This window comes from Culex quinquefasciatus, chromosome 3 (genome assembly GCF_015732765.1).
Source record: "Culex quinquefasciatus strain JHB chromosome 3, VPISU_Cqui_1.0_pri_paternal, whole genome shotgun sequence".
NCBI classification, from domain to species: Eukaryota; Metazoa; Arthropoda; class Insecta; order Diptera; family Culicidae; genus Culex; species Culex quinquefasciatus.
Window position 1 is genome coordinate 23,625,375 of NC_051863.1, and position 13,097 is coordinate 23,638,471.

At 38.3% G+C, this 13,097-nt stretch overlaps 1 protein-coding gene across 1 annotated transcript in view; it reads right to left on the reverse strand.

Annotated features, from left to right (window-relative positions):
- LOC6039333 overlaps positions 1-13,097 on the reverse strand; it is a 172,494-nt gene that overhangs the window by 142,939 nt on the left and 16,458 nt on the right. The window contains exon 2 of the mRNA XM_038264862.1: positions 9,383-10,604. Within this exon, the coding sequence (XP_038120790.1) occupies positions 9,383-10,300 (918 nt within the window). The 5' untranslated portion in view covers positions 10,301-10,604. The remainder of the gene's footprint in view (positions 1-9,382; positions 10,605-13,097) is intronic.

Here is a 13,097-nt window from a genome sequence, read left to right on the forward strand (position 1 = left end):
AAAAAAAAAATACAAATCGAGTGTTAGAAATTATCGAAAAATTCAATATATAATTTTTAAATATTTTTATTTGCTGAAAATTGGAACAATACATTTATTAAACTAAGAAATGTTACCACATAAAGTAGTTATAATTAATATGACCTGGATTGTTCTCATGTCTATTGTGGCTAGTATGTTTTTAGCAAAAAAGTTTTAGCATTGGAAATTTATTTTTTAAGTAATACTTATTTATTCCCTTCGATCTGTTTAGAGAAATTTTGAACTTCATATACATTTTTATCTGTCCAACACATTTTTTTTAACATTGGAATTCGGACCAACTTTTCGTGAGAAATCTTCATCCAAATATTGGAAGTATTGAAAAGGTGTTGACGACAATTTTTTGAAACACAAATTTCAAGATATGGTTGGCTTGGTCATGACTACAGCAGAATTTTTTTATGCAAAAAAAAAAATCACTTTTCAGTGGGTTAAAATAGAAAACGATATTCCCTCGCATCTTTCCTCTCTTTTAAACTCTGTTAAATATGATCCATTCACAGAAACCTTTCTGCGGTAAACCCAACGCAGTAGGGCTGGCCGCTTTATTTTGTAAAATATTTTCAATTGGTTTGATGTCGAGTTATCTATCAGGAAAACAGTACAAAAGATACCGATTTTTGAATATTTATTTTGATAGCATTTTTTAATGAGTGTAAAGCACTTTTTCAAGGCTATTTTAGGACTCTGGGCCAAATATTACCAAAATCCGTCAATATTTACCTGTTGATACTCGAAGGTGATGTTTGTATGGGAAAAACAAAAAAAAATGTATTAAAAACCCAATTTTCTTATGGATTTTTCAGCAGCATCCCAAAGTGAAATTTTCCTTAAAATTTTAATGCTCTACAACTTAGTCGAACACACCAAAGCTAAAAAAAATGTTCCTGAACAGTCCAGTCCAGCTGTCAACAATGTGTGAAGCTTAGTATGAACGAACGAAATTTCCCCATTGGTGATAGAAAAAGTACTCCAAAAGCCTCAACTAAATTAAAATGCAAAAACAAAGTGGTTCGAGAAGCTTTACTGTGATTTTAAATCATTAAAAAAAATTAAATCGAATTTTTTTTTGCAAATCCGTCGTGAAACTTATTACTTTTCCTGTCATTCTTGAACGATGAAAAAGCCTACTTTTCTGCACCAAAAATAACAGAATGAAATGGCAACACTTTTCAAAATAAATGCTGAAAAGATCTACTTGGAAATGGATCCTGAAAAGTTGAACTTTTCAGCACTTGTTTTGAAAAATAATACATTTTTTGAAAAGTGGACATTTGACATACATAGTCGACTCTCTGGTTGTCAATATCCAAGGGACCGTCGAGGAAGAGAATCATCAGTTTACAGAACGATGCAAAATGAAGACTCGATTGAAATAGTAGTTTAAGCAACAAGTTGCAAAAAGAGGATTTTTTCAGCACGAGTCGTACATTTATCCAACGAGGTTCACCGAGTTGGATAAATACGAAGAGTGCTGAAAAAATCAAGTTTTGCAACGAGTTCCATACAACTAGAGGGTGACGAGCGGGAATTCCCGGGAAAAATTTCCCGGGAAATCGACCAATTTTGGACCTCTCGATTCCCGGGAAATTTGGTCGAGACTCCCGGGAAATTTTATACTTACAAATATCGACCCAAAATTAAAAATTTAATCAGAAAAACATTTGAAAAATTCAAAATTGTTTAGAATATTGGATGTTCAATGTTCGATTCTCAAATTTGAATAAACCAATGCTTCTCTAATCTTCTTATTCTAAAAGTGTAAATTTAAACGTTTAAAAAATTCCAATAACTATAATTGAGAGTAACCAAAAAATGTGGACCCCAAAATTTACCGTAAAAGCAGTAACACACCAGTAATGAAATATTTATTATTTTTAAGAAGGAAAACCTTTTCAAGATAAGTTTGATTTCTATATCCTCTATCAAGCATAGACAAACTCATAATCTTGTTTTTTTTATTCTCGCTGTATCGAGGTAATTTCCTTTTTTTATGTCAATAAGTAATTTTGTGTTTTGCATATTAAATTATATTTATGTTGGGAATCAAAATCAGGCATAATTTGTAAAGTTAGTGTCCGCTAATTGTGAACATTTACAGTTGATCTTAAGAAGGAAAAAATCAACTTAAAGTTTTTACTTTGTGTCGTTATTTATCATATTGCAAAAATGCCATATTGCATAAATGGAAAATTATGTATTAGTTATATGTTTACTTTCAAAAACTCTAATAATAAGTTTGTCCAACTTTTGAAAAATCACTCAGTGCAAATGAAGATTCGTAAACATTTTAAACTACATTTTCGAGTCCCAAAAAGGCTCAAGAAACGATTTTGTGTTTGTAGATTGAGGTAAAAAATTTAAATGAAGAAAAAGTTCCTTAAAACAATGGTTACTTAAATTTACATTTCATTGGATTAATATGAATTAATTGTATCTGAATTCATTAAAAGAAACGTTTTTTTACTTTTCTTTTTAAGTTATTGACACTATTGGCTAGTTAAAAAAAATCCCGGGTCCCGGGAATTCCCGGGAAATAGCAAAACTCAACTCTCGATTCCCGGGAAATTGAAAATTTCGAGAGTCGTCACCCTCTACATACAACATTTTTTGCAATTCCAAAAAACACACACGGAGTGAAATTTTATGTCAAATTTTCATGTATTTTGTCAATAAATCGTTTAAATCAAAAAAATGTTGAAAAGTGTTACTTTTCGAAACAAGTGCTGAAAAGTTCAACTTTTCAGCACCCATTTGAGTGCTGAAAAGTAGAACTTTTCAGCATTTATTTTGAAAAGTGTTGCTATTCGATTCTGTTATTTTTGGTACAGAAAAGTAGGCTATTTCGTCGTTCAAGAATGACAGGAAAAGTAAGCAGTTTCACGACGGAATTGCAAAAATATGTTTTTCTTGGTACCCAGCTATGGGAGAGAATCATGGCAACGTCCAGCAAACAAAAACAAACTAATGTCAAACACCCTTCAAAGCTTCGTTTCGCAAAGAAAAATGTCTTTGCATGCCATGAGATAGTGACAATATTGACGACCGGAAGAGATTTTTAAAGCAAACAGAATCCAAGGGACCGTCGAGGAAGAGAATTCAACTCGGTGAAACTCGTTGGATAAATGTACGACTCGGTGCTGAAAAAATCTTCTTTTTGCAACATGGTGCATAAACATTTATTTCATAACAATGCAGCTTTAGATGCATTTTAACTGAGTTTGGATTTTCTCCATTTAAAATCACTTGTCGTTCACGAGTTCATATAGATTTAATGCTATTGACGAAATATCACTTAAGTTGTGTCTACCTTTTTAGGACGATTCATCGATCGTTTCAACCTTCTCAGCCAGTCGAAAAGAAGTTGCTAAATTTCACACGGTTTTCTACAAATAGCAGCTCAAATCCAGATCCCACTGCATCAAAATAATCAAGAATTTGCCATACATCAAGCCTCGTATTGTACGTGTATGCGATAGTGCTGTTTATTAGTGTAGTTTAGCTCACTTTAAACACAACACCTTGCTTCCTCTTCCTGAAACCATAAACGATGATATCGCGATAACGGGTTTCATTGTAGGGTGTACTCTTGATCTTGATGATGATGATGATTTTTTATTTCGGGCTGAAAATCGGTGAAGAAGTTACGTTGCGGCGAAGAATGAACGGACGGCCGGCGAAGATCGACTGACCCACTTTTGACCAGGTAGGGTTTTCCGGGGTAGGGGGGGAGGGGTAAAAGGAGAAGGCGATGTGGTGGGAAATGGGGAGAAACGGGCAATAATAAGAGCCATAATGTATGATAAGCTCTTTTTTTTCGGCGAGCAGCAGAGCAGGCAGAGCCGGCAGTCTCCAGCAGAGATTGTAGATCTTTAATTGTTTGATTTGATTTTAACATGTGTGAGGATGGGTAGAGGTATGTGAGTGTGAGCGGTGTGGTATGGTGTGCAGTAAGCAGTTAATTTCTGGCTTCGTCGAGCGGAAGAAATATAGAATGTAATTCAATGGGGTGAGTCGTAATATAATTGGGTCAAGTTTTTTGTACAGGCAGGTGCTTTGTACGGTTGGTGGAAATGGTGGATTAATCAGTTCTTTAGAAATTCTGAAAATTAAGAAGTTGGCCGTTTAACGGTGATAATCATCGTTAAATTATTGAAAAAAATGTTGAATTGTCTATACTTTTTTATAATGCAACATTTATTTGAATAATTGAATTGGTTAGAGTGGTCCCATGAAAATAAGACAATTTCAAATTCAGCGTTCGATGCACCGAGGAGGCAAAGTAGAAATTTATGGTTCTGATTTCCTTAAACTCTAGCAATTTTTTTAATACAAATTATCGATTGTTTTGAAGTTAACAGCTTATTTATGACCTAAAGAATTCCATTCAATTAAGTTTCAGTACAAATTAGTGCGATTCATTAGTAAAATCAAATGTCCGGAATTCGAATCAAAAGTGTCCGGATTTCGAATCAGCTTTCATCAGTGTCCGGGATTCGAAGCATAACAAGTCATTTTAATTTAGAAATTCGGATGAAAAATGGTTAGAAAACATACATTTTGCATGCATTCTCCTAAAATTTGCTGTTTGTACTACATTCTGATGAAATTTCTACATTTCCAACTTATTACATGATTTTTTGCCAGCTAAAACAAAAATGATATGCTACTAAGTGTCCGGATTACGAATCATCAGACGTTATCAGATAATAAAAAAAAATGATAACTCATCCGGAAGGTTTTCCTAGTACCCATCAAAATTAGGTGAATTTTCCCTGTAAATGTACAAATTTTCACGGTTTAGAGAATCTCAATATAAAATCCGTATTGGTGTCTTCGACAAAGTTGTCGGTTTTAATGAGCACTATTCTGGGAAAAATAAGTACACAGAAACAAAATTGGGCTGACTTTTTTTATATTTTATTACAATAAAAAATCACGGATTAAGAAATTTTTAATTTTTAATTTTTTAAACATGTTTTTTTAATTTTTTGAGCCAAAAAACACCGCATTTTCTTATGCAAATATCTCAACAACTAATGCTCCAATTTTAAAAAATCTTTGATCTTTTCGAAAAATATTTGTGTGTGAGGGTCTTACAATTTTTCAATTGAAATCTGCAAATGTAATAAATTACGTCAAGAAGATTTTTAGAAAGGTTGCCATTATTTTTTGAATAAAATAGTTTTATCGAATGTTTATTCAACAAAAAGCGGATTAACTTTTAATAAAATCCGCATAAATATATGAGGTGAAGTGAACAAAATGCTTCTAAACTTAACTTCTCAACGAAATTGGCCGATTTCGACCAATTTCTTTTTTGTATTTTTTTATTTGGCTCAAACTTTGTCATTGGTTGACTTTTTAGTCATTGGTTTATCCACACAAGTCTCTATACGTAAAAATTCTACAATTTTTTGATGGAATTTTCTGATCAAAGTTGTAGGTATTGATGGGCATTATTCTGAAAAAATAAGCACACAGAAACATGATTAGGTTTTTGAATTATTTGTTATTAGAAAAATTAAATTTTACATTTAAATAATTTTTTTTATTTTTGTAATTTTTTACATGATTTTTGGACAAAAAATCCGGAAATTTATAGAGCCCCTCAATTTTTATGCAAAAATTTCAACAACTAATGATCCAAATTTCAGTGTTAAAAAATAATCCATTTTGTAAAAAAAATGTTTTATCTTAAAAAAAAATATCTTTTAAAAAATGATACATAAATGATTTTTCTGAAAATTATCATAAATTGTAAATATTTGCAGCGAAAAATCTTATGGTAAAATCGCATGCAATAGCATGTACACATTGCATGTTCAATTTTTGTAAACACAAAAAAAATTGCAACCGATGGGATTCAAACACAGCACCAACAGTTAGGACTGGCATCTAAGCCCGCTCGACCATCAGACCGATGAAGAATGGAAAGGATAAACGCATTTATCAGCTTGAAATCTGTTTTTTAAACAGAAATTTGAGCTTATGTTGCTTGAGATAGCAATGACAGAAAATGAGAAAATTTCAAAATTGCTTGTTATTTTAATGTCCGTTGTTATGACAAACTTTTTTCTTAAACATTTTTAAATTGAAATCTTCTTCATTTGGTATTTTGAACAGTTCTCTACCAATAATTCGAATATTTAATTCAAAATAATATTCCAACATTCACGGGGTTCATTGGACCTATTCCATGTCGTTCTGACAGAACAAAGTAAACAAAATCCGTGTAAAATCGCAAGCAAAATCATGCACATCACCTTTGTGAGAAAAATCATGTAATATTGTATGAGAAAACGTGTACGGAAGAAAAAAAAAAAAGATTTCGCACTCCCCAAAAATAACATCCATCTGGCGAAAGTCGTTTCCAGATTACCAAGTCCGCGCCCCAACCCTCTCGACTATCTCGTTTTCTCATACAATATTACATGCCTTTTCTCACAAAGGTGATGTGCATGCATTTGCATGCGATTTTAACATCGGATTTTTTGCTGTGAACATAATATTAACACAAGTTCAATTCACCCAGGTTTGTCGAGTTGGATAAAAACGACGACTGAAAAAACAAAAATCATGTCTTGCAACGAGTTAAATTCAACATATTTTGCAACTCTGAAAAACGACCTTTTAATTGGATTTATCCATTGAAACGTTTGTTTCCCCAAAAGTACCAAAAATGCTGAAAACTTAAACTTTTCTGCACTCAAATGGGTGCTGAAATAGTAGTTTATGCAACAAGTTGCAAAAAGAGGATTTTTTCAGCACGAGTCGTACATTTATCTAACGAGGTTCACGAAAAACGAAACGAAACTATTGGCACTACGCCCCCCGGGGCATGGCCTTCCTCTAACGTGGGATTTCTGCTCCAGCGCCTCTGACGAGACAGGAGAAACCGGGACCGACGTTTTACTTCACCATCCGATAGAAGCTCAGTGGATAAGGCGGGAATCGAACCCGCGTCTCATAGCATCATCGGGATCGGCAGCCGAAGCCGCTACCCCTGCGCCACGAGACCCACAACGAGGTTCACCAAGTTAGATAAATACGACGAGTGATGAAAAATCAAGTTTTGCAACGAATTCCATACAACGTTTTTTTGCAATTCCGAAAAACACCAGTAAGACAGAATTATAGGACAAATGTCCATGCATTGAGTTTGTTTTGAAAAGGGTTACTATTCGATTCTGTTATTTTTGGTACAGCAAAGTAGGCTGTTTCGTCGTTCAAGAATGACAGGAAAAGTAAGTAGTTTCACGACGGATTATGGCCTATCTACAATCACTTAGCTTAGAAAATTTCACTTAGCTTAGGAATTTGAATCAATGGAAATGAATCTGAGTTTCTACAATGGAAAAGTAATCAAATTAGAAACTGACGTTTGGTTTGGAAAATTTCAAAATCTACGGTAAGTTGACGTTTCCATATCAAAGGTAAACAAACAACTGCATAGCAACGTATATCAGCCCAGCAAGTTTTCTAAGTTGATTGTGGATGACGAACGTAAGTTGCAGACTTTCCTACACGGAGAAAAAAGAGTTCCCAAAATCGTGAACAAGCGTTCATGAAAATGGGAACCTAGAACAAAGTGTTCAAATCCCATGGTACGATTTTGAAAAACGTACCATGAAATTTGAACACTTTGTTCGTGGTTCCTATTTTCATGAACGCTTGTTCACGATTTTGGCCTCTCTTTTTTCTCCGTGTAAGTAACTACTTTACTTAGATGTTCTAAGCTAAGTGATTGTAGATAGGCCATTAGCAAAAAGTACTTTTAAATAGTGTTTATTTGGCGAAGAAAAGTTGAGCGTTTCGCCAATCCAGTGTTTGTAGGCAAAAGTTGCAGAACTCAGCTGACATTGACGGTATCATCGCGAGCACATTCCTGAAGATTGCACTAAATCCGCAAGATCGCTTGCAAATACATTCTTCATCATTCAGAAGTCAGCTAATGAACAGGGAGGAAAAATTGTCCACTCGAGCGCGTGGTGCACATTCCAGCGCACAATCCCGACGACCATTCTCGCGCGGGATTCCATTGAAAGCCGAAGTTCAATGAAGGGCACACTCCCCTCCCGACCATATCTGGGTCACACTAATAGCCTCCTTTTAAAGGGTCCCGGCAAACCCATTTATATCTCTCTTCCCGAGTCGAGAATGACTTTTCAATGGGGGTTTCACCTGTCCTGCGCGACCGCGCGCGCTCTGGACCCCCTCGACGGAATCCGGTGGGCACTTGCGTAGAGTCCAATACCTTATGGAATTTGGTTCAAGGGCTGGGAGGACCCCCAATCAGTGCGCTGGCGACCTGGCCCATCGACACCCTTCCTTCCTAATATCTATAATTTGTAGCGAGAAATTTTCATTTCTTAGTTTGCCCCGCTCGCAACTCTCGTCCAAGCTGGGAGACTGTACCCACGAAGAAGTGATAATTTGATCGACTTCACAAAGGTCGCGGCGTAACGGTGTTCTCCAGCGACCACGACCAACTGGGGTGCCCACCGCTGCTGGTTAAGATTAGGCACCGCTGATAGAGTTGGTTGGCGAAAATTACCGTACGGTCTGTGGCCGGTTATCGCGGCCAAGAGCCTGATTAGATCGTTCGCTGGATTGTGTGTGGTGGCATTATGCGGTACTGTTACTGCCCAAGGGTCAAAGGTGTCCCGGTGGCAACGCGGAGCTTCCGGGATTCGTTAAAGGTTGATTATGTTATGCATCAATCAGTGCGAAAGTAGCTCTAAAACAGTTTTCAAATGGCAGCAGATTTACCTAATTTTGTTCTTCTCACTTATTTCGAGTGTTTATAAAGAAAAGTTCATTAAACGCTAGGTCACAAAGTAACTGTAAACTGTTTATAATCTGCGTTGATATCGTAGTTTTTTGGATGTATTCTGGACCTAAATGACAATAACAAACTAATACTTTTTCAAACTATACTTCCACATAATTTCACTGCCGGCTAGCGGGTATTACATTGGAAGCAGTAAGTCTGCTGGTTGGTAATTGAGCAGTACCTCAACCAATTTCCCTACAAACTTTGCACGCTCGTACAGAAAGAAACGCAACAGGTCCGTCTTTGTGAAACCCGTAACCTTTTTCCCAAATTAATTAACTTTTACGAGCCACGAGCCAAAGTGAAATTTGCTCATTGCTCGCGTTGGTTTCAACTATGCTACCCAAAAAAATAATCCCCAAGTCAGTTTAATCCCACCGACCCACCGTCTTGTCATGGCCTGCTGCTGGCCACACTTTCTCGCAGTCAGGAGAGCGGCCGCCGCAGGCGGGTTCTTTGTCCGATCTAGTAACCCTCCCAAACGCACACCCACAGCCTACTTACCTTATCTTTGTTACCAGCGGCTGTCGCGTTACCGGCCGTACTGGCTGCGACGGCAGCGGCTGCGTCCGCCATGTTGGAACTGGTGCTGACATTGCTGCTGCTGCTGGTGGCCTGCGAGTTTGGGCTGACGGACGCGGTCACTTGCGACGGGGTCGACGCCGCGCTAATGGTCGGCGTGTTGGTCACGGTGAACTTGTTGACGTTCTGGGCGGTCACGCTGTCCTGTTTGTTCTTGTTGCCGCCGCCGCCTTGCTTGTTCTTGTTTTTGTTGCCCCCCTTGTGGAGGAGCCGGCGCGGGGTACTGCTCCGGATGGGTGACGCACTGGTGGTGGGTTCCTCGGGCCGGCCACGGGTCGCTTCCGTCGAGCCGGAGAAGCCGAACGACGCGGACGCGGTGGTGCTGGACGGAAGCGAACTGGACGACGCGACGGCTGCCGTCGTGGACGACGGGCTGGCGGTCTTGAGCGGTGTCGTGCGACCTTCCGACTCCTGAGTTTCCTGCGATTGCTCCTTCGTATCGCGCATCACCTCGGTGATCTCGGCGATCGCAGCAGTCGTGGCGGTTTCCTCGCGCGATTCCGCCGCCACTTCCGGCGCCGTCTCTTCAATGTCGTCCTCCCGGTTCGGCTGCTCCTCGCGCAGCTCCTGAACGTCCACCACGTCCTCGTCGGCGTCTCGCTTCCGCCGCCAGTTGCTGCCGAACGAGTGGGCCTGCAGATCGCTCAGCAGTTTCGCGTACTGCGGGTTGTTCATGAACAGCTGATCGATCGAAAAGAAGTCGTAGCCTTCTTCGTTCGTTTTCAGCTCCCGGTCGCCGTCCTCTTCCGGCTTCTGCCCTTCTGCGTCCGGATGGGCAAACGCCTGCTGTGCGCAGAGCAACGCTAAAAGCGCTAAAAACCGCATTCTGCTGCTGGTCATCGCCGCCAGTTCCGGACTGCGCCTCGTTGGAATTGCAAATTGCAAACTCTTTCACTCACTTTTGTTTCCCGGCTGTCCAGCTGCGCTTGCAGAACAATTGGCTTTGTCTTGTGTTTTCTTTTTCAACAGAAACTCCTCCGTCCGAAGGTGGGGAAGAAAAGTCTTAAAGTCTTGGAGATTTTAAAAATAGAGCTTTTAAAAATGAAAGACTTGGTGGTCGGTTAGATTTGGTTACGGAGGGGGCCGGGAAGGTCACAGATAAAACCCTGTTGGTCAGATCATTTTCGCAGCCGTCAACGGTACTCTGAAAGTGAGAAGAAAGTGAAACAACAATTAATGAATTGGGTGATGGAATGGTGAGGAGGAGGAGGGTGGTGGTTCTTTTAACAGGTTCCCACGGAATTAATTAGCTGGGCGCCCCGTGTTGATGGGCAAGTGCGAAGATTATTGTTTTTTTTTTCGGGGATTGTTTGGGGATGAGTTTTGGACAGTGAAAAGTCGACGAATGGTAATTACTGTTTGTGGTGCGACTTGGAACGGATGGGTGTGAAACGGTCTTAAATGGTTCCCGGGTAACGGGGAAGGCATGAATCATTGTTTTTTAGGGTATTTTTGATAGGTTTACAAGGTTTTGTGATTGAGCCAACGATAATATTTCATAGTTCCGAAATGTAAATCAATAGCTGGCCTTCCCAGCCACCTTTTAATACTGCGGGGTTTGTCAAATAGTTACCTGTTGGCTCAGAATTTGCAAAATAGTTCTAACTATCAAAATGCTTATGTGCCCTTTGTATTCTTCAAAATGTTTACAAAATTGGAAATTTATTGACATAACCATGCAAATGATGTTTATTTTGATTGTCAAAACAAGATTTTAAAAAATCGTTCGATGCTTTGAAATAATCCGGTAGCTAACAAATAAATACGGAACGTTACAATCATTGAATGCTTTGGAACTGTTTAATAAAAATGCACTGGGGGCAGAATGGTTTCTTAAGATGATTGTTCTGTTAGTTTTTTTTTATGAAAGTGATAAAACTTTATGGAGGTAGTCTAAAAACAATTTTTTTAAGTGCATCAAAAACAATTCTATACTATTTTATTAGGTTCTATTAACAAATGTAAACATCGAGTGTATCCCGCTCATTCATTGTTTACATTTGTTTACAGGACCTCAACAAAGTTAATAACATTTAAGGGAACATTCCAAAGCATACTGCCAGTACAATGAATGCAAAAAAAAACGTCTGATTACACAAGCAGTGTTGTAAATGAGTGATAGAAAAAAAACTATCATTTGATGATTCCTGCACCAAAAAATCGAAGCTTTAGCGACCCTCACTGTAGGTAGTGAGTTCTCTTCTTTTAACTCGTGCTTCTTCTCTGTTCCTGGTTTACGCACTCTCGCCGAATATTCTTTTGTTTTCTCAGAACACAGCAATGAAAGAACGCGAGATTGGGAACCGACCGTGGCAGCTTTTGTGGCTACGTGTTGTTGAGGGGGTAATGATTGTGGATGTGTGGAAGAGAGAGAAAAAGAATGCGTCACAAGGGATTGTGAAAACCCGCGGTCATTCTTGGTGCTAAGAATCTCGCGATGACAGAGAAATTTGGGAGATGAAATTTCGGACATGGTGGTTGTAGTCGTTTAGAACTCACATTTTGATATTTTAACAACACTGCCCTCAAGATGTTGTCGCCGAGAACAATTTAAGTTGACAAAACTATACCTCAGCATATTACAGCCCACACATTTAAGTCAAAAAAGGAAATTTCTATTTTTGGAAAATCAATCCTCAGTAATAAAACGTCAAATAAAATATCGGGTTTTTTTCGTGTATATTTTTCTGAAAACTCCTAATTATAACCAACAATTCGAATAACTGAAAAATATAATTTTTTACTCACTGAATTCTGTTTAAACCTTGGCAACATTTTAGTTGATCTAACTTTGTTTTGTGAATATTTATAAAATAGTTGTAAGTTACAATTTTAGATAAATTTTTGTACATACTATCGTAACATTACACTTGCATGCATTGATCTTGGTTTATATATTTTTCAAATAACTTTGTTTTGAATTATTAAAGTTTCGATTCTATTCCAACATATTGTGTAGCCTACAATACATTTCCAGTTCTCTTTAATTTCCCATGACCCCACAAAATGTAGCATTCCTCAAAGATATTCCCTCCGTTCAACCCTCCTTCTCAGGGCAGTAACTTCCCATGACATTGCAAAACGAACAGCTAGAACGAAAAATAAACTGTTTGTGTTGTCTTTTCCATTGAACCATAAAATCCGGGTTTAACGGTGTTGCATTAACCTCCCCCCCCCCTTTGGAAGACCCCACAAAGACCATGTGTGTGACCGTGACCATCGCTTGGACACGGTAACTCTCAGAACTGCACAAAATGCAGTACGTATGGTCTCTTCTTCCTCCCAGACGACAACACTTTGGCCGAGAATCTGGGTCACCCTCGGGTGATCCCATAAACCTCGGCCTTCAACTTTCCGCCAGAACCTCGTCGTCACGGTGTAGTTACGAAAAGATAGACCAAAACTCATTATCTCGAAACCGTCCTATCGTCATGTCATAAATTTCCGACAATTTCCTCCACTTCCCCACTTTTTTTTTTCTCTCGAAAAGAAGTTTAAAAAAATTCCATAATGCTCATCATCTCGTTTTGCGCCAAACCCCGGTCGTCGTCGGTGTAGAGTAGAGAGTGTGTTAAAATTTTAATGATCCATCCATCCCAGCCAAGTGCCAAGCCATTAAAATACTTGAACATTTTCA